At 46.2% G+C, this 22,157-nt stretch overlaps 1 protein-coding gene across 4 annotated transcripts in view; it reads right to left on the bottom strand.

The window, feature by feature from the left end:
• LOC134992764 (zinc finger protein 585B-like) overlaps window positions 1-22,157 on the bottom strand; it is a 130,557-nt gene that overhangs the window by 49,202 nt on the left and 59,198 nt on the right. For all 4 annotated transcript variants that reach the window (XM_063950810.1, XM_063950808.1, XM_063950809.1 and 1 more), the window contains exons 2-3: window positions 1,095-1,746; window positions 751-874 (exon numbers count right to left, since the gene is read on the bottom strand). In XM_063950810.1, coding sequence (XP_063806880.1) covers window positions 751-874; window positions 1,095-1,730 — 760 coding nt within the window. In that variant the 5' untranslated portion in view covers window positions 1,731-1,746. The remainder of the gene's footprint in view (window positions 1-750; window positions 875-1,094; window positions 1,747-22,157) is intronic.

The raw sequence follows: 22,157 nt of genomic DNA, 5'->3' as shown, positions 1-22,157 counted from the left end.
CACACTTTACGCAAAGATTGAAACGCAGCAACACTAAAATACTGGTTCAGCCCTACTCGGCATTAATGGTCACCTCAATATTCAAGCAGAACGGGGCCGTTTCGGGAGTGTTTTTTGGGGGGGCTACATGACGTCACACACAGACACTCCGATTAAAAAGAATGGCGGCGGACCGCCTGACAGTGCAGGCCAGGGGTCAACCTTAATTCGATGCGTCTGCTATAAACTTGCAAACGCATCAGGAGGCTGCCGGTCACACATGCTGGGCACCCCCCATACTCGCAGGTCTGGCTGCCATCTCTGAATAAGCGTGTCATCGCACCTGAAGAATACTTTCACCAAAGTAAAAACTATACGTCGCATCCGATTGGACAAGATTCTGCATTTCTGTGTCTCATCCAATCAGGTTTTCCCAACATCTAGAATATGACTCAGATGGCGCTCGCAGTTCTTCAGCCCGATGAGCAGATTGAGGTGAGGGTGAGGGGCTTTGGGGTGAGTAACCCGCTAGGGTGACTACTCACACCAAAGCACAGTGGACAGTTTAGGAAGGGGAACCAGGTGCTTTTACTAATTACCTGGATGGGAAAACAATATACCCAAACACTGCAAACAGACGGGTGTTATTTCAGCAAGTAACCCGCATCCCGTTACCGCCCATTATCTCGTCTTTCTAGGAGTAACAGACATTGTGGGGAGTCAGTCTACAGACAGAACATTGCACATAGCGGGGGGCCTGCTTGGCCTTACCAAGTGAAATTAAAGTCTCGGAGGTCTCCTTCATGACGTTCCGGTACAGTTCCTTCTGCCATTCCTCCAGCTCCATCCATTCTTCTTTAGAGAAAGAGGAGGCCAGGTCATCAAACCCTATGGACTGCGAAAAGAAAAGGCATAAGCCCATGTTACAATGGAGGCTGAAGGGCGAGTGATGCAGAGGACTACAACTTACTGCTCCGTTATCTCCTCCTCGTCGCTGGGCACGTGGGCTGACCTAGCTCTCCTGCAGGACCCACATCCTACTCTGACCATCGCCCTAATCTCCTGTCCCCTCCGCCACACTACGCCATTACACATGCCGCTCTCAGTATTTTTACCTTTTCCGTGTGGTTCTTCTGGTGTTTGAGGAGCTCGGACCTCCATCGGAAGCCTTTCCCACACTCGATGCACTGGAACGGCTTCTCCCCCGTGTGTGTCCGCTGGTGGGTGGTGAGGTGCTGCCTCTGGATAAAGCTCTTCCCGCACTGGGTGCACTGGTAGGGACGCTCGCCGGTATGGATGCGTGCGTGGATCAGCAACGACGTGTGCCTGCGAAAGTTCTTCCCGCAGATGTTGCACACGTACGTTCTTTCGTCCGCGTGGGCTTTCTCGTGCTTGGCCAGGTCAGTGCTACGCAGGAAGCTTTTGCTGCACTGTCCGCAGGTAAAGTTACGTTCTCCGGAGAGTTTCCTCTGCCGCGGTTTAGGGGTCTTCTTAGGCAGGAAACTCATATCGTAGCTCAGACACGGTGGGGCAGCGTCCCCGATCTGTATCTCCTGCTCCACCGTGAGCTGGGTTCCCAAGTTGTAATCCACCAGGCAGTCCATGGACTCCCGCAACACCACGCCGTCTGCATCTAACGGCGGCTCGCACTTAAGCTGGCCCTGCAGCTGTAAATCCACCCGCGGCTGGTCAGGCATCATGTCTGAGGCCTCGATCTTCACCAGCTCAGTGCCCACAGTCCTGTCTTCCATGGCTGCGCCTCACCTCCTGGAGGGAGAAAAGACGTGATCGTGTCAGGCACAAGAGTAGAACAAGTATGACAATAGCTACATAACTAACAGGAACAGTTAGCAGCGACTACAAAAGCACTGCTTACAAATTTCCCGTGGAAATGGGCAGATAAATGACATTCATTTTTTCTATCCAACGTGAGAATTGCTTGTTACCAAGGAGACTGCAAGTCATTCGCTCAAACTTATATTGCTCTGCTTGTTTATACAGAAGGGCGGGGCAAATCTATCTCACGTACACAATGCACCCAAGATTCAATGTTACTACTTAACCTTTGGGAGTTATTCCTCTTGATGCCAATGGATATACATCTTTATATGGTGACTCCTAGATTTAACCCACTGACTACTGAATTCCACATTAGTTTCCAGAGCTGATCCTCTACGGATGACGCAAGACAGATGTATATTATAGGAGCTCAGCTATTAGCAGGAGGAAGTACCCGATGTCACACTGGAAACATTGAGCATCAATGAATGACTTTTCTCAGCTAGAATGCTCATTTGCAGCCTCCGTTTGCCCTCAGAAGCGCTGGTCTCAGGCCACTTGGCACAATCTCTTTCTTTTCTTACACACAGGAAAGTAGATATAATGTGGTGCAACAGAGAGGGGCAGAGACGCGAGGAGATGCTCCGTGTGGGGCACTCTAATGTTAGATGATATAAATAAGAAAGAATAATATTGTGCACACTGATAAAATATGAATGGGACGTTTGTGTGTCACACAGCGTCTCTGACTACATCCCTGGCTGGGGCAAGAGAGTAGAAAAAAACTTTTGCCCTATTTTACATAATTCTAAAAATTATTACATGAGGTGGCGTGGCGATAAGGTCAGGATTTTGTGCTATGGTGTCATTATAAAAATCTGTTTATGTTCTTGCTTTTGTGACAAGCCCTTCCTGTACTGTATCACTCTCCCGCAGAACCCCTTCCCGTACTATATACTTCCTATACTGTATCACTCTCCCACAGATCCCCTTCCCATACTGTACCATATACTTCCTGTACTGTATCACTCTCCCGTAGAACCCCTTCCTGTACTGTACCATATACTTCCTGTACTGTATGACTCCCCCGCAGATCCCCTTCCTGTACTGTATCACTCTCCCGCAGAACCCCTTCCCGTACTGTATCACTCTCCCACAGATCCCCTTCCCGTACTGTATCACTCTCCCGCAGAACCCCTTCCCGTACTGTATCACTCTCCCGCAGATCCCCTTCCCGTACTATATACTTCCTGTACTGTATCACTCTCCCACAGATCCCCTTCCCATACTATATACTTCCTGTACTGTATCACTCTCCCGCAGATCCCCTTCCCGTACTATATACTTCCTGTACTGTATCACTCTCCCACAGATCCCCTTCCCGTACTATATACTTCCTGTACTATATCACTCTCCCGCAGTTCCCCTTACTGTACTATATCACTCTCCTGCAAAACCCCTTCCTGTACTATATACTTCCTGTACTGTATCACTCTCCCGCAGATCCCCTTCCTGTACTGTATCAGTCTCCTGCAGAAACCCTTCCTGTACTATATACTTCCTGTACTGTATCACTCTCCCGCAGAACCCCTTCCTGTACTGTATCACTCTCCCGCAGAACCCCTTCCTGTACTATATCAGCCTCCTGCAGAAACCCTTCCAGTACTGTACCATTCCTGTTATACACAATTCCTGTACTACATACTTCCTGTACTGTATCATCCTCCTGCACAAACCCTTATTATACTGTACCATTCCTGTAATATACACTTCCTGTACTGGATCATCCTCCTGCACAAACCATTCCTGTATTTTATACTTCATGTACTGTATTACTCTCCTGCACAACCCCTTCCTGTACTGTACTATAAACTTCCTGTACTGTATCATTACTGTCCTGTACCATTACTGTAATACACACTTCCTCTTCTGTATCATCCTCCAGCACAAACCCTTCCTGTACTATATACTTCCAGTACTGTATCTTTCACCTGCACAAACCCTTCCTGTACTGTACTATTCCTGTAATACACACTTTCTGTACTGTATCATCCTCCTGCACAAAGCCTTCTTTTATTGTACCATTCCTGTTCTATATACTTCCTGTACTGTATCATCCTCCTGCACAACCCCTTCCTGTACTGTACCATTCCTGTACTGGATCATCCTCCTGCACAACCCCTTCCTGTACTGTACTATACACGTCCTGTACTGTATAATCCTCCTGCACACAAACCCTTCCCGTACTGTACCATATACTTCCAGTACTGTATCACTCTACCACACAACCCCTTACTGTACTGTACCATATGCTACCTGTACAGTATCATCCTCCTGCACAAACCCCTCCTGTACTGTACCATTCCTGTAATATACACATCTTGTACTGTATCATCCTCCTGCACAAACTCTTCCTGTACTGTATCATCCTCCTGCACAACCCCTTCCTATACTGTACAATTCTTGTAATACAGATAGAGCCACGCGAAACGTGGCTCCGTCTGTGGCGAGGTGCACTTTCGGGAACAAATGGGACATGTGTGGTAGACACGCATGCTCCCCATTCAGAATGGGAGTGTCTGCTTACGCTCAATGAGCTTGGCTCCATCGGTATATACTGTACTATATCACCCTCCTGCACAAACCCTTCCTGTACTATATACTTCCTGTACTGTATCGTCCTCCTGCACAAACCCTTCCTGTACTGTACCATTCCTGTACTATATACTTCCTGTACTGTACCATTCCTGTACTATATACTTCCTGTACTGTATCCTCCTCCTGCACAAACCATTCCTGTACTATATACTTCCTGTACTGTAACATCCTCCTGCACAAACCCTTTCTGTACTGTACCATTCCTGTACTATATACTTCCTGTACTGTATCCTCCTCCTGCACAACCCCTTTCCTGAACTATATACTTCCTGTACTGTAACATCCTCCTGCACAAACCCTTCCTGTACTGTACCATTCCTGTACTATATACTTCCTGTACTGTACCATTCCTGTACTATATACTTCCTGTACTGTATCCTCCTCCTGCACAAACCATTCCTGTACTATATACTTCCTGTACTGTAACATCCTCATGCACAAATCCTTTCTGTACTGTACCATTCCTGTACTATACCATTCCTGTACTGTATCCTCCTCCTGCACAACCCCTTTCCTGAACTATATACTTCCTGTACAGTTTCATCCTCCTGCATAAACCCTTCCTGTACTGTACGATTCCTGTACTATGTACTTCCTGTACTTTATCATCCTCCTGGCACAAATCTTTCCTGTACTGTACCATTCCTGTACAAGAAAGATTTGTGCAGGATGATACAGTACTGTAATATACACATCCTGTACTGTATCATCCCCCTGCACAACAACACCTTTCCTGAACTATATACTTCCTGTACTATATCATCCTCCTGCACAAAGCCTTCATGTACTGTACAATTTTTGTACACTGCTCACAAAAATAAAGGGAACACTAAAATAACACATCGTAGATCCGAATGAATGAAATATTCTTATTAAATACTTTGTTCTTTACATAGCTGAATGTGCTGACAACAAAATCACACAAAAATTATCAATGGAAATCAAATTTATTAACCCATGGAGGTCTGGATTTGGAGTCTCACTCAAAGTTAAAAGTGGAAAAACACACTACAGGCTGATCCAACTTTGATGTAATGTCCTTAAAACAAGTCAAAATGAGGCTCAGTAGTGTGTGTGGCCTCCACGTGCCTGTATGACTTCCCTACAACGCCTGGGCATGCTCCTGATGAGGTGGCGGATGGTCTCCTGAGGGATCTCCTCCCAGACCTGGACTAAAGCATCCGCCAACTCCTGGACAGTCTGTGGTGCAACGTGGCGTTGGTCGATGGAGCGAGACATGATGTCCCAGATGTGCTCAATTGGATTCAGGTCTGGGGAACGGGCGGGCCAGTCCATAGCATCAATGCCTTCGTCTTGCAGGAACTGCTGACACACTCCAGCCACATGAGGTCTAGCATTGTCTTGCATTAGGAGGAACCCAGGGCCAACCGCACCAGCATATGGTCTCACAAGGGATCTGAGGATCTCATCTCGGTACCTAATGGCAGTCAGGCTACCTCTGGCGAGCACATGGAGGGCTGTGCGGCCCCCCAAAGAAATGCCACCCCACACCATTACTGACCCACTGCCAAACCGGTCATGCTGGAGGATGTTGCAGGCAGCAGAACGTTCTCCTTGGCGTCTCCAGACTCTGTCACATGTGCTCAGTGAGAACCTGCTTTCATCTGTGAAGAGCACAGGGCGCCAGTGGCGAATTTGCCTATCTTGGTGTTCTCTGGCAAATGCCAAACGTCCTGCACGGTGTTGGGCTGTAAGCACAACCCCCACCTGTGGACGTTGGGCCCTCATACCACCCTCATGGGGTCTGTTTCTGATCATTTGAGTAGACACATGCACATTTGTGGCTTGCTGGAGGTCATTTTGCAGGGCTCAGGCAGTGCTCCTCCTGTTCCTCCTTGCACAAAGGCGGTGGTAGCGGTACTGCTGCTGGGTTGTTGACCTCCTACGGCCTCCTCCACGTCTCCTGATGTACTGGCCTGTCTCCTGGTAGTGCCTCCATGCTCTGGACACTACGCTGACAGACACAGCAAACCTTCTTGCCACAAGCTCGCATTGATGTGCCATCCTGGATGAGCTGCACTACCTGAGCCACTTGTGTGGGTTGTAGACTCCGTCCATGCTACGACTAGAGTGAAAGTACCGCCAGCTTTCAAAAGTGACCAAAACATCAGCCAGAAAGCATAGGAGCTGAGAAGTGGTCCGTGGTCACCACCTGCAGAACAACTCCTTTATTGGGGGTGTCTTGCTAATTGCCTATAATTCCCACCTGTTGTCTATTCCATTTGCACAACAGCATGTGAAATTGATTGTCAATCAGTGTTGCTTCCTACGTGGACAGTTTGATTTCACAGAAGTGTGATTGACTTGGAGTTACATTGTGTTGTTTAAGTGTTCCCTTTATTTTTTTGAGCAGTGTAATATATACTTCCTTCCAATTCTTGTATATATACTGTATCATTCTCCTGCACAAACCCTCCCTGTACTGTACCATTCCTGTACTACATACTTCCTGTAGTGTCATCCTCCTGCACAAACTCTTCCTATACTGTACCATTCTTGTAATACACACTTCCTGTACTGTATCATCCTCCTGCAAACCCTTCCTGTACTGTACCATTCCTGTAATATATACTTCCTGTACTGTATCATCCTCCTGCACAAACCCTTCCTGTACTATATACATCTTGTACTGTATCATCATCCTGCACACACCCTTCATGTACTATATACTTCCTGTACTGTATCATCCTCCTGCACAAACCCTTCCTGTACTATATACATCTTTTACTGTATCATCATCCTGCACACACCCTTCATGTACTATATACTTCCTGTACTGTATCATCCTCCTGCAGAAACCCTTCATGTACTGTACCATTCCTGTACTGTTTCCTGCTCCTGCACAAGCCCTTCCTGTACTGTATCCTCCTACTGCACAACCCCTTTTCTGTACTGTACCATTCCTGTAATATACACTTCCTGGACTGTATCATCCTCCTGCACAAACCCTTCATGTACTGTATCACTCTCCTGCACAAACCCTTACTTTACTATATACTTCCTGTATTGTATCATCCAGTTATATACCTGTGTAATATTATACCTGTGTACTGTACAGTTATATGCCTGTGTAATATTATACCGGTGTACAGTACAGTTATATACCTGGGTAATATTATACCGGTGTACAGTACAGTTATATACCTGTGTAATATTATACCAGTGTACTGTAAGTTATATACCTGTGTAATATTATACCGGTGTACAGTACAGTTATATACCTGGGTAGTATTATACCGGTGTACAGTACAGTTATATACCTGTGTAATATTATACCGGTGTACAGTACAGTTATATGCCTGTATAATATTATACCAGTGTACTGTACAGTTATATCCCTGTATAATATTATACCAGTGTACTGTACAGTTATATCCCTGTGTAATATTATACCGGTGTACTGTAAGTTATGTACCTGGGTAATATTATAGCGGTGTACAGTACAGTTATATACCTGTGTAATATTATACCAGTGTACGGTGCAGTTACATACCTGTGTAATATTATACCGGTGTACAGTACAGTTATATACCTGTGTAATATTATACCGGTGTACAGTACAGTTATATACCTGTGTAATATTATACCGGTGTACTGTACAGTTATATACCTGTGTAATATTATACCGGTGTACAGTACAGTTATATACCTGTGTAATATTATACCGGTGTACAGTACAGTTATATAGCTGTGTAATATTATACCGGTGTACAGTACAGTTATATACCTGTGTAATATTATACCGGTGTACAGTACAGTTATATACCTGTGTAATATTATACCGGTGTACAGTAGTTATATACCTGTGTAATATTATACCGGTGTACAGTACAGTTATATACCTGTGTAATATTATACCGGTGTACAGTACAGTTATATACCTGTGTAATATTATACCGGTGTACAGTACAGTTATATACCTGTGTAATATTATACCGGTGTACAGTACAGTTATATTCCTGTGTATTATTATACCGGTGTACTGTACAGTTATATACCTGTGTAATATTATACCGGTGTACTGTACAGTTATATACCTGTGTAATATTATACCGGTGTACAGTACAGTTATATACCTGTGTAATATTATACCGGTGTACAGTACAGTTATATACCTGTGTAATATTATACCGGTGTACAGTACAGTTATATTCCTGTGTATTATTATACCGGTGTACTGTACAGTTATATACCTGTGTAATATTATACCGGTGTACTGTACAGTTATATACCTGTGTAATATTATACTGGTGTACAGTACAGTTATATACCTGTGTAATATTATACCGGTGTACTGTACAGTTATATACCTGTGTAATATTATACCGGTGTACTGTACAGTTATATACCTGTGTAATATTATACCGGTGTACAGTACAGTTATATACCTGTGTAATATACCGGTGTACAGTAGTTATATACCTGTGTAATGTTATACCGGTGTACAGTACAGTTATATACCTGTGTAATATTATACCGGTGTACAGTACAGTTATATACCTGTGTAATATTATACCGGTGTACAGTACAGTTATATACCTGTGTAATATTATACCGGTGTACAGTACAGTTATATGCCTGTATAATATTATACCAGTGTACGGTGCAGTTATATACCTGTGTAATATTATACCGGTGTACTGTACAGTTATATACCTGTGTAATATTATACCGGTGTACAGTACAGTTATATACCTGTGTAATATTATACCAGTGTACGGTGCAGTTATATATCTGTGTAATATTATACCAGTGTACTGTACAGTTATATATCTGTGTAATATTATACCTGTGTACTGTACAGTTATATACCTATGTAATATTAAACCGGTGTACAGTACAGTTGTATACCTGGGTAATATTATACTGTGTACTGTACAGTTATATACCTGTGTAATATTATACTGTGTCTACTGTACAGTTATATACTGTGTAATATAATATTGGTGTCCTGTACAGTTAAATACGTGTGTAATATTATACCGGTGTACGGTGCAGTTACATACCTGTGTAATAATATACTGATGTGTGTACTGTACAGTTACATACCTGTGCAATAATATACCGGAGTGTGTAATGTACAGTTACATACCTGTGTAATAACGGGATTTTAATACCTACCGGTAAATCCCTTTCTCGTAGTCCATAAGGGATACTGGGGTTCACTTAATACGATGGGGCATAGATGGGGTCCAAAGGAGACAGTGCACTTAAAAATTTCTTCAACTGGGTGTGCTGGCTCCTCCCCTCTATGCCCCCTCCTACAGCCAGTATAGGTTAAAAACTGTGCCCGAAGGAGAAAGGACATACTTGAGAGAAGGAACATAACAATGAGTGGTGAGATTCACACACCATCACACCATAACATAAAACGACCAGCAACGGTTGGTAACAAAACAGCAAAGGCTGAACAGGTAAACTATAACAAAGAAAACCTGCAGACAAGTCAACGCACTGAGGCGGGCGCCCAGTATCCCTTATGGACGATGAGAAAGGGATTTACCGGTAGGTATTAAAATCCCTATTTTCTCTAGCATCCATAAGGGATACTGGGGTTCACTTAATACAATGGGGACGTCCCAAAGCTTCCAGAATGGGCGGGAATGTGCTGAGACGTCTGCAGCACCGCCTTCCCAAACTGGGTATCCTCTTTGGCCAGGGTATCAAACTTGTAGAACCTCACAAAGGTGTTCTTCCCCGACCAGGTAGCAGCTCGGCATAGTAGGGCCGAGACTCCACGGGCAGCAGCCCAGGAAGACCCCACCGACCTGGTAGAGTGGGCCTTCAGAGACTGTGGAACAGGTAAGGCTGCCGACACATAGACCTGTTGGATAGTAAGCCTAATCCATCGAGCAATGGACTGCTTAGAAGCAGGGCAACCCTTTTTCTTTGCATCGTAAAGCACAAACAGGGAATCCATCTTTCTGACCCGAGCCATCCTCTTGATATAGATCTTCCAAGGCTTGCACAGCATCCAATGCCTCCGGAGGAGCAGAAGTGCCAATACTGGACGGAAATACAATAGGTTGATTCAAGCGAAAAGTAGATACAACCTTCGGCAGGAACTGCTGTCTAGTTCTGAGCTCCGCTCTGTGCTCGTAAAAGACCAAGTAGGGGCTTTTACATGATAAGGCCCCAAATTCGGAAACGCGCCTAGCCGAAGCCAGGGCCAGTAACATTACCGTCTTCCACGTAAGGTATTATTCTTCTACCGTCATCAAAGGTTCAAACCAGGAGGACTGTAGAAATTCCAACACCACATTCAAATCCCAAGGTGCCGTGGACGGCACAAATGGAGGTTGTATATGAAGAACTCCTTGCAAGAAGGTCTGAACTTCTGGCAACACTGTTAACGTCTTCTGGAAGAAAATTGAGAGAGCTGAAATCTGTACCTTAATGGAACCCAGGTGTAAGCCCTTATCCACACCAGCCTGCAGGAAACGTAAGAAACGTCCTAAGTAGAATTCTGCAGGTGGATATGTGCGTTCCTTGCACCAGGAGACATATCTTCTCCAGATATGATGATAGTACTTTTACGTTACAGGTTTTCTGGCCTGAACCATGGTTGCAATAACCTTCTAGGAAAGGCCTTTGTGAGCTAGGATATTCCGTTCAACTTCCAAGCTGTCAAACGAAATCGCCGTAAGTCCGGGTAGACGAACGGTCCCTGTTGAAGATCTTTTCTTATTGGCAGAGGAATCAACCAAAGGAGCCATACAAGGAAGTATAGACAAGTGGACTCTTTTTTGGGAGCACTCTAATTCAGAGGTGAAAAATGTAACATATCACTGATAAAATCATTTTTATTAGATATTTGTATGATTTGAGTTTTAAGGAGTGTCAATATTTGAGTAATGTAGCCTCGGCCTACATTTTTCACCTCTGAATTAGAGTGCTCCCAAAAAAAGAGTCCACTTGTCTATACTTCCTTGTATGGCTCCTTTGGTTGATTACTCTTTTGACTCTAGGGAGCACCACTGAAAGCAACACGTATATGTATAAGGACTTATACTCCATTCACATATGGTTGCTATATCTAGAAGCAATTCAGAAATAATTCAGTTTTTCAGAGGACACTATCAGCTTAAATATTGAACTTGTGCGGTTCCCACCACCCTCTTTTTTCCTCATTGGCAGAGGCCAAGGGTCTGCGACGGACATGTCCAGAAGATCCACGTACCACGCCCTCTTAGGCTAATCCGGGGCAATCAGAATTGCCTGGACCCCCTGATTCCTGATTTGCTTGAGCACCCTCGGGAGCAACGAAATCGGAGGAAATAGGTAGACCAGCCGGTAAGGCCAAGGAGACGTTAGCGCATCTATTGCCCTCGCCTGAGGGTCCCTGGTTCTAGAGCAATACCAGCGAAGCTTCTTGTTGAGTCGAGAAGCCATCATGTCTATCAGCGGGCAGCCCCACAGGTCGATGATCTGTTGAAACACCTGTTGGTGGAGACCCCACTGCCTCGGGAGGAGATCGTGACGACTGAGGAAGTCCGCTTCCCAGTTGTCCAACCCCAGAATGAAGATGGCGGACATCGCTCTTGCGTTTATTTCTGCCCAGAGGAGTATTTTTGACACCTCTCGCATGCAGGCTCTGCTTTTTGTCCCTCCTTGTCGATTTATGTAATCGACCGCCGTGGCGTTGTCCAACTGAACCTGGATCGTCCGATCCCTGAGTAGAGGAGAGGCCTGAAGTAGAGCATTGTAGATCGTCTGAAGTTCCAGAATGCTGACTGGAAGAAGGGCTTCGTGGGTAGACCATCAGCCCTGGAACTGAGCCCCTTGGGTGACAGCTCCCCATCCTCGCAGATATGCATCCGCCGTGAGGAGGATCCAATCCTGAATCAAGAAACTGCAACCTACCAGAAGGTTTGAGGACTGTAGCCACCACAGAAGGGAGATCCTGGCCTGAGGTGACAGACGTATTATCCGGTGCATCTGAAGATGTGATCCAGACCACTTGCTCAGAAGATCTAATTAAAATGTTCTGGCATGGAACCTTCCATATTGAATGGCCTCGATTGAGGCTACCATCTTTCCCAATATTTTTATGCAAAGATGGATGGACCATCTCCTGGAGCTTCCTTGCTTTGTCTTCCAGGAGCAACACTTTCTGAGCCACAGTATCCAGAAACATTCCCTGGAACAGGAGCCGCTGAGTAGGCTCTAGGTGGGACTTCTGTAAATTGAGGATCCACCCATGACGTGACAGCAGCTGAATAATGTGGTCTATATTGAGTAGCCGAAGCTCCCTGGATGTCGCTTTTATCAAGAGATCTTCCAGGTAAGGGACAATATTGACCACCTGGACTCTGAGCTGGAACATCATCTCCGCCATGAACTTTGTAAAGACCCTCAGAGCTGTGGACAGGCCGAAGGGCAGCGCCTGGAACTGGTAGTGATTGTTCAGCAGGGCAAACCGCTGGTAAGCCTGGTGAGGCTGCCAAATTGGGATATGGAGACAAGCGTCCTTGATATCCAGAGAAACCATGAACTCCCGTTCTTCCAGACATGCAATCAATGCTTGCAAGGATTCCATCTTGAACTTGAAAACATTTAGGTAAGGGTTCAAGGATTTGAGATTCAGAATGGGTCTTACCGAACCGTCCGGTTTCGGTCCCACAAACAGGTTGTAGTAGTAACCCGTTACCTGTTGTTGTAGTGGCACTGGAACAATGACTTGGGACTGGGCCAACTTTAGGATGGCCTGTTGCAGTGTAACGCGTGTATCCTCAAGAACTGGTAAACCCGATTTCAAAAACCGTTGCGGAGGAGCGCTGTCTAACGCCAGCATGTAGCCCTGGTAAATGAGGTCCTTTACCCAGGTATCCTGGCAGGAGACTTCCCAGATGCGGCTGAAGTGACGCAGACAAGCTCCCACCTCGAGATCCCCTCAGGGTGGGTGGACACTGTCATACTGAGGCTTTTGTGGAGGCTGAACTGGTGCTTGGTTCCTGAGAAGCAGCAGCAGCTGGTTTTCTTGTCTAACCTCTGGTGCCTCGTGCCGCATTGGAGGCACCTCTGGTTCTCGATTTGAATCTGATGGATCGAAAGGAATGGATAGAAGGATACAGGTAGGAACGTCTAGACCAGGGGTGGGCAATTATTTCAGCTGAGGGGCCACTTGACACTTTCCTGTCAGTATTCGAGGGCCGCACACAAAATAGCAGCTCCCCCACGTGCCAAACATATAGGGAACGTGGCTTCATGGGGAAGGGGTGTGGCCAAAAAATAATACAGATTCATAGACTGCACAATAGTCTCCATTATTCAAATTATGCCACACAGTAGCGCCACTTACACACATTACTCCAGGTAGAGCCCTTGACACACATTACACCAGGTCGAGCTCTCTTTTACACATTACAGCAGGTAGAGCCCCCTTTTACACATTACGGAAGATAGAGCCCCCTTTTACACATTACGGCAGGTAGAGTCCCCTTTTACACATTAACATTTTATTTGGGATAATCATTGACCAGCAAGCAAATTATCCAGTGTCTTATGGCCCCTGGGGAAAGGTGTGACACAGTGACAGAACACGTGGGTGGGAAACGGTGATGGAACACGGGGGGGGGGGTGACACGTGACAGAATACGGGGAGGTGACAGAACACGGGGGTGGGACACAGTGACGGAATACGGGGGGTTGACACTGACAGAACACGGGGGTGTGACATGGTGACGGAACACGGGGGGTGACACGGTGAGGGTGACAGTGACAGAACACGGGGGGGTGACAGTGACAGAACACGGGGGGGTGACAGTGACAGAACACGGGGGGTGTCAGTGACAGAACACGGGGGGGTGACAGTGACAGAACACGGGGGGGGTGACACAGTGACAGAACGTGCGGGGGTGACACGGTGACAGAACATGGGGGTGACAAGACACAGTGACAGAACACGGGAGGTGATACGGTAACAACACAGCGGGGTGACTTAGTGACAGAACACGGGGGTGACACAACACAGGGTGTGGTTCAGTGACAGAACACGGGGGTGACACGGTGACAGTACACGGGGGGTGACAGTGACAGAACACCGAGGGGGTGACACGGTGACAGAACACGGGGGGGTGACACGGTGACAGAACACGGAGGGGCTGACTCAGTGGCAGAACACGGGGGTGACACAGTGACAGAATGTGGGGAGGTGTCACGGTGACAGAACACGGGGGTGACAGGACACGGTGACAGAACACGGGAGGTGAAACGGTAACAATACAGGGGGTGACTTAGTGACAGAACATGGGGGATGACACGGTGAAAGAATCCAGGGAGGGTTCGGGGTGGTACAGCGAGATCTCCCCCCTAACCCAAAAACAGTCTGACGCCACTGCCCGCACACACAAACATATACACAGACACTAACACACACACACTCTCTCATATACACACACACACACAGAAATACACTTTCTTTACCTCACTTTTTCCATTAACTTAATGATCTGTGTCTGGCTGGCAGTGGCAGGAAGGATGGATCTGTAGCAGTGGCTTATGTCCCGTGTAGCTCCGCCCCCTGAGGTCCCGTGTAGCCCCGCCCCCTCCTCCCCGCATAGCTCCGCCCCCTTCTCAGTTAATTACTGCCTTTGTCACTGGGGACTCTGGAGGCGGGAGGAGGAGGATGAGTGTGTCAGGCGCCGTGCAGCAGCAGCAGCAGCAGGGGAGACAGGCGCCGGCAGCTTGAAGGTACTGCAGAGCAATGACAAGCAGCTCAGTCGGTCGGGCCGCTTGTCATTCCACGCTGGTGGGAAGCAGTGGGCCGGGCAGGATCGGTTTGCGGGCCGCATCCGGCCCGCGGGCCGTATTTTGCCCTCCCCTAGTCTAGACGGCAGGGCCAAAGGGGAAAAATTTGTTTTTTTCTGCAGTAACCTTGGAAATCCACGCATCTAACTCAACCCCGAATAGCCACTCCCCTGAGAAAGAGAGAATCCACATCCGCAATCCACTGACGCAGCCACAAAGCTCTGCACGCCAACACAGCCATGGTAGAGATCCTAGCATTGATAGTGCCTATCTCCTTGACAGAGTCACACAGGACGCCTGCAGTGTCTTGAATGTGTCTTATGAGGGCCACTGTAGTGACCAGGGGCATATCCCCCGTAAGGCCCTCTTGAATTTGAGTTGCCCATGTATGGCTGGCATGAGACATCCAGCAACCCGCTATCATCACAGGGCTTTGTGATACGCCAGCCGCTGTATAAATAGACTTTAGTGTAGTTTCAATTTTCCTATCAGCAGAGTCCTTTAGTGTAACCAGGAGCTGGTAGTACCACCTTTTTTTGATAGGCGGGAGACTGATATGTCTATAACTGGGGGTTCTTCACAATTTTTCCTACCTTCTGGTATAAATGAGAAAGTATGTAAAAAGCACCTTGTGACCTGATATTTTTTATCAGGATTTTTCCAGGCTTGCTTAAACACTTCATCTGGATCCGTAAAATCAGGGAAGGGGACACTGAGCTTTTTCTGTGCCAGGAAGAACGACTGTGGTGCAGCAGCGTCTTCCAAAGAGATTTTTAATACATCCCTGATAGCAAGAATGAGGGTCTCAATACCCTGTGCAGAAGTAGAATCCTCTATATTCGGTTCTACTTCCTCCCCCTCCTCCTGAATATCCTCATCAGATTCTGAGAGTAAATCAGGCAGGCCACGTTTTAGTGGCTCTGACCTAGGGAGGGGGGGGGGGGGGGGGCTGTTTTTCATCTGCCTTAGCAGCCAGGTCTGCAACCGCCTGTTGCAGTTGTTGTGTTGTCTGTTTATTAGCAGTGAGCTGAGATGACTTGTCAGCCATCATAGTTTTTATGGCAGCGAGCCAGGATGTCTCCTGATTCTCTCCCACAGTCTCCTCACTAACCTGGGAAGATTGACTGCATTGTTCAGAAGATAGGGAAACCGTTGTAGGAGGAGAGAATCTGGTGTGACAAATACTGCATGTTTGGTGTTTGACCATGTTTTCAGTAACACTCATACACACACACAAGGCATAATAGCAAGCCTGCCCTTACTGTATGTGAGAAGGAGACCTAGAGTGAGAGGAGGACAGCACACCCAGCCTGTCAGACTCAATAAGACTGCAGGCTAATAATATATATCACAGTAAAACCGGATTGTTGTCCTTTTTAGGACACTAGTATGTGTACAATAGCGGCTCTCCCCGTTATACACCCTGTACCAGTTTCCTGCTTATCCCGGAGTGTCTGGAGGAGCTGTGTGACCTTGCTGCTGCAGCTCTAAGCAGGATAAGGCGTCAAAAAGCCGCTGGTTCCGCTCGGAGGAAGCTCCGCCCCCTGTAATGGCGGCGGAGCTATTGTATTATTTATACTGGCAAAGTCTCTCTTTTTCAGTGTAAAACATCACAGGAATGCTAGTTCACACCACCGCTGCCAGTGTACACTGGGGGGCTATAGCGGGTCCCCCCCGTGGAGTGTCCCGTATGCCGCACCAAGGACCAGGGGGCATTTGTACGCACCACTCTTCTCACCTTCAGGCTACTGTTAAGGGCATGCAGCGTGCTGCGATTGTGACCGCTAAGGCGCAGTGCCCCGTGGAACAAACAACCTCTCAGGACGGTGGTCTTGCTGCGGGGAAGCGGCTCTGACGCCTTACAGAGGCCGGTGTCCGCCCCCCCCACCCCCCTCTCCCACCCCAACTCCCACGGTGCAGGTATACTGTTGCCCAAACAGTATACCGAAAATAATACAAGTTTAAAAGAAGCTGAAGAAAAACTCTGGAGCTCCAGACTGTGCATCCTCTCCTGAGGGCACATTTTTATAAACTGGCTGTAGGAGGGGGCATAGAGGGGAGGAGCCAGCACACCAAGTTGAAGAAATTTAAAGTGCACCGGCTCCTTTGGACCCCATCTATACCCCATCGTATTAAGTGTACCCCAGTATCCCTTATGGATGCTAGAGAAATACCGGTGTGTGTACTATACAGTTCTATACCTGTGTATTATTATACCGGTGTACTGTACAGTTCTATACAGTACCTGTGTAATATTATACCGGTGTGAGTAATGTACAGTTATATACCTGTGTATTATTATACTGGAGTACTGTACAGTTATATGCCTGTGTAATATTATACCGGTGTACAGTACAGTTATATACCTGTGTAATATTATACCGGTGTACTGTACAGTTATATACCTGTGTATTATTATACAGTGTACTGTACAGTTATATACCTGTGTAATATTATACCGGTGTACAGTAGTTATATACCTGTGTAATATTATACCGGTGTACAGTACAGTTATATACCTGTGTAATATTATACCGGTGTACTGTACAGTTATATACCTGTGTATTATTATACAGTGTACTGTACAGTTATATACCTGTGTAATATTATACCAGTGTACTATACAGTTCTATACCTGTGTATTATTATACCGGTGTACTGTACAGTTCTATACAGTACCTGTGTAATATTATACCGGTGTGAGTAATGTACAGTTATATACCTGTGTATTATTATACTGGAGTACTGTACAGTTATATGCCTGTGTAATATTATACCGGTGTACAGTACAGTTATATACCTGTGTAATATTATACCGGTGTACTGTACAGTTATATACCTGTGTATTATTATACCAGTGTACTCTACAGTTATATACCTGTGTAATATTATACCGGTGTACAGTACAGTTATATACCTGTGTAATATTATACCGGTGTACTGTACAGTTATATACCTGTGTATTATTATACCAGTGTACTCTACAGTTATATACCTGTGTAATATTATACCGGTGTACAGTACAGTTATATACCTGTGTAATATTATACTGGAGTACTGTACAGTTATATGCCTGTGTAATATTATACCGGTGTACAGTAGTTATATACCTGTGTAATATTATACCGGTGTACAGTACAGTTATATACCTGTGTAATATTATACTGGAGTACTGTACAGTTATATGCCTGTGTAATATTATACCGGTGTACAGTAGTTATATACCTGTGTAATATTATACCGGTGTACAGTACAGTTATATACCTGTGTAATATTATACTGGAGTACTGTACAGTTATATAACTGTGTAATATTATACCAGTGTACTGTACAGTTATATACCTGTGTAATATTATACCGGTGTACTGTACAGTTATATACCTGTGTAATATTATACCGGTGTACTGTACAGTTATATACCTGTGTAATATTATACCGGTGTACTGTACAGTTATATACCTGTGTAATATTATACCGGTGTACAGTACAGTTATATACCTGTGTAATGTTATACCGGTGTACTGTACAGTTATATACCTGTGTAATATTATACCGGTGTACAGTAGTTATATGCCTGTGTAATAATAGGATTTTAATTACCTACCGGTAAATCCTTTTTTCGTAGTCCGTAGAGGATACTGGGGTCCATTTAGCACCATGGAGTATAGACAGGGGGTATATACAGGTCCACTAGGAGCCCCGGGAACTTTAAGAATTTGATAGTGTAGGTTGGCTCCTCCCTCTATGCCCCTCCTACCAGACTCAGTCTAGAAACTGTGCCCTAGGAGACGGACATACTTTGAGAGAAGGATATAAAAGGATAGTGGTGAGATTCCGAACCAGCACACATGAAACAAGAGGAAAGCAACGCTAACCAAACTTGAAACAGGAACAGCAACAGCTGAACCAACAATACTTAACCAAGTAACAGTGCAGGAAGAACGAAGCACCGGGCGGGCGCCCAGTATCCTCTACGGACTACGAGAAAAGGATTTACCGGTAGGTAATTAAAATCCTATTTTCTCTTACGTCCTAGAGAATACTGGGGTCCATTTAGTACCATGGGGAAGTACCAAAGCTCCCAAACCAGGTGGGTGAGTGCTGAGGATCCTGCAGAACTGATTGACCAAACTGAAGGTCCGCAGAGGCCAAAGTATCGAACTTGTAGAACTTAGCAAACGTGTTCGAACCTGACCAAGTAGCTGCTCGGCAGAGCTGTAAAGCCGAGACACCGCGAGCAGCCGCCCAGATAGAACCCACCGACCTAGTAGAGAGGGCTTGTACAGATTTTGCAACCCGCAATCCTGCCGTGGAATAAGCATGCTGGATAGTAAACCTGATCCAGCGCGCAATGGACTGCTTTGAAGCAGGACACCCAATCTTATTGGGATCATAAAGAATAAACAGCGAGTCCAATTTTCTGTGACGAGCTGTTCGCTTTACATACACCTTCAAAGCCCTCACAACTTCCAAAGACTTTGAAGTAGCAGAGGTGTCGGTATCCACCGGAACAACGATAGGTTGGTTGATGTGAAACGCAGACACCACTTTAGGAGAAATTGCTGATGAGTTCTGAGTTCAGCTCTGTCCTCATGGAAAATTAAATAGGGGCTCTTGTGAGACAACGCCCCCAGCTCTGACACACGCCTCGCCGAAGGCAAATGCCAACAGTGTGACAGTCTTCCACATAAGATATTTTATGTCTACCTCCGGTAATGGCTCAAACCAGTCTGATTGGAGGAACTGCAGCACCAAATTGAGATCCCAAGGTGCCGTGGGAGGCACAAAGGGAGGTTGGATGTGCAAAACACCTTTCAAGAAGGTCTGGACCTCAAGGAGAGAAGCCAATTGTTTCGGAAAGAAAATGGATAAAGGCCGAAATCTGGACTTTTATGGAGCCCATGTGAGGCCCACATCCACACCTGCCTGGCGAAAAAGCAGGAAATGTCCCAGATGAAAATCCACCGCAGAATAATTTCTGCTCTCACACAAGAGACGTATTTATTCCAAATACGGGGGTAATGCTTAGACGTTACCCCTTCCTGGCTTGGATCATAGTCGGCATAACCTTGTCAGGGATCCCTCTCCTGGCTAGAATCAGCCGTTCAACTTCAATGCCGTCAAACGTAGCCATGCTAAGTCTTGATAGACTAACGGGCCCTGTTGCAGAAGATCCTCGCGAAGAGGTAGAGGCCACGGATCTTCGAGGAGCATCTCCAGAAGGTCCGCGTACCAGGCCCTTCTTGGCCAGTCTGGAGCAATGAGTATTGCTTGAACCTTTTTATTCTTTTTAGAATCCTTGGGATCAGATGAAGTTAAGGATACACGTACACCATCTGGTAGACCCATGGAGTCATCAGAGCATCTACCGCCACTGCCTGTGGGTCTCTCGACCTGGAGCAATACCGCTTCAGCTTCCTGTTGAGATGAGAGGCCACCATGTCGATTTGTGCGATATCCCCACCGATGTGTCAAGCATCTGAAAACCTCCGGGTGAAGGCCCCACTCCCCCGGGTGCAGGTCATGTCTGCTGAGGAAGTCTGCTTCCTAGTTGTCTACTCCCGGAATGAAGACCACTGACAACGGTACAGCGTGTTTTTCTGCCCAGAGGAGAATTTCTGACATTGCTGTCCGGCTTTTCGTTCCGCCCTGCCGGTTTATGTACGTTACTGCCGTCACATTAGACGACTGGACCTGAATGGCCTGATCTTGAGGCCTGCAGAAGGGCGTTGTATATGGCCCTGAGTTCCAGAATGTTGACTGGAAGGATGACTTCCTGACTTGTCCATCTTCCATGAAACTGCACCCCCTGGGTGACTGTGCTCCAACCTCTCAGGGTTGCATCTGTGGTTAACAGAATCCAATTCTGAATTACGAACCAGCGACCCTCGATGAGGTGAGAAGTCTGTAGCCACCACAGAAGGGAGATCCTGGCTTTTGGCGACAGACGGATCCTCTGGTGCATGTGAAGATGCGATTTGGACCATTTGTCTAACAGATCGAGCTGGAAGGGTCTTGCGTGAAACCTTCCGTACTGAAGCACCTCGTAAGAAGCCACAATTTTCCCCAGAGGGCGAATGTATAGATGCACCGAAATCCGAGTTGGCTTCAGGACATCCCGAACCATCGGCTGGATTACTAATGCCTTTTCCAACGAAAGGAACACCTTCTGCGACTCCGTGTCCAGTATCATCCCCAGGAATAGAAGCCTCCGCGTTGGCTCTAGGTGAGATTTCGGAAGGTTCAGAATCCACCCGTGATCCTGGAGAAGCCTGGTTGACAGACCAATGCTGTCCAGCAACTTTTCCATGGACGGCGCCTTTATCAGAAGATCGTCCAGGTACGGAATTATGTTCACTCCCTGTTTGCGGAGTAGAAACATCATCTCTGCCATCACCTTGGTGAACACCCTCGGTGCCGTGGAGAGACCAAATGGCAGGGCTTGGAACTGGTAGTGACAGTCCTGCAATGCAAACCGTAGATAAGCCTGATGAGGCGGCCAGATCGGAATGTGAAGGTATGCATCCTTGATATCCAGAGACACTAGGAATTCCCCTTCCTCCAGACCTGAGATCACCGCTCTCAGAGACTCCATCTTGAATTTGAACACTCTTAAGTACGGGTTACAGTTACATAGTTGAGGTTGAAAAAAGACAAATGTCCATCGAGTTCAACTTATATTATACATTTTTTTTTTATTAATGAAATGCTGTGTCCCTGGATATTTTTTTCCTCTAGGAATTTATCTAATCCATTTTTAAACTTATTGATTGAGTCCACCATTACTATCTTCTCTGGCAGAGAATTCCAAATCCTTACCGCTCTTACTGTGAAGAACCCTTTTCTCCATTGAGTATGGTATTTTTTTTCTTCTAACCTCAGGGGGTGTCCTCGTGTCCTATGTAGTGTTTTTTTGTTAAACAATCATTTAATAGATCCTTGTTTTGTCCCTTAATGTATTTATAAATATT

This window comes from Pseudophryne corroboree, chromosome 2 (assembly GCF_028390025.1).
Source record: "Pseudophryne corroboree isolate aPseCor3 chromosome 2, aPseCor3.hap2, whole genome shotgun sequence".
NCBI lineage: Eukaryota > Metazoa > Chordata > Amphibia > Anura > Myobatrachidae > Pseudophryne > Pseudophryne corroboree.
This window is presented reverse-complemented; position numbering and strand designations above follow the sequence as displayed.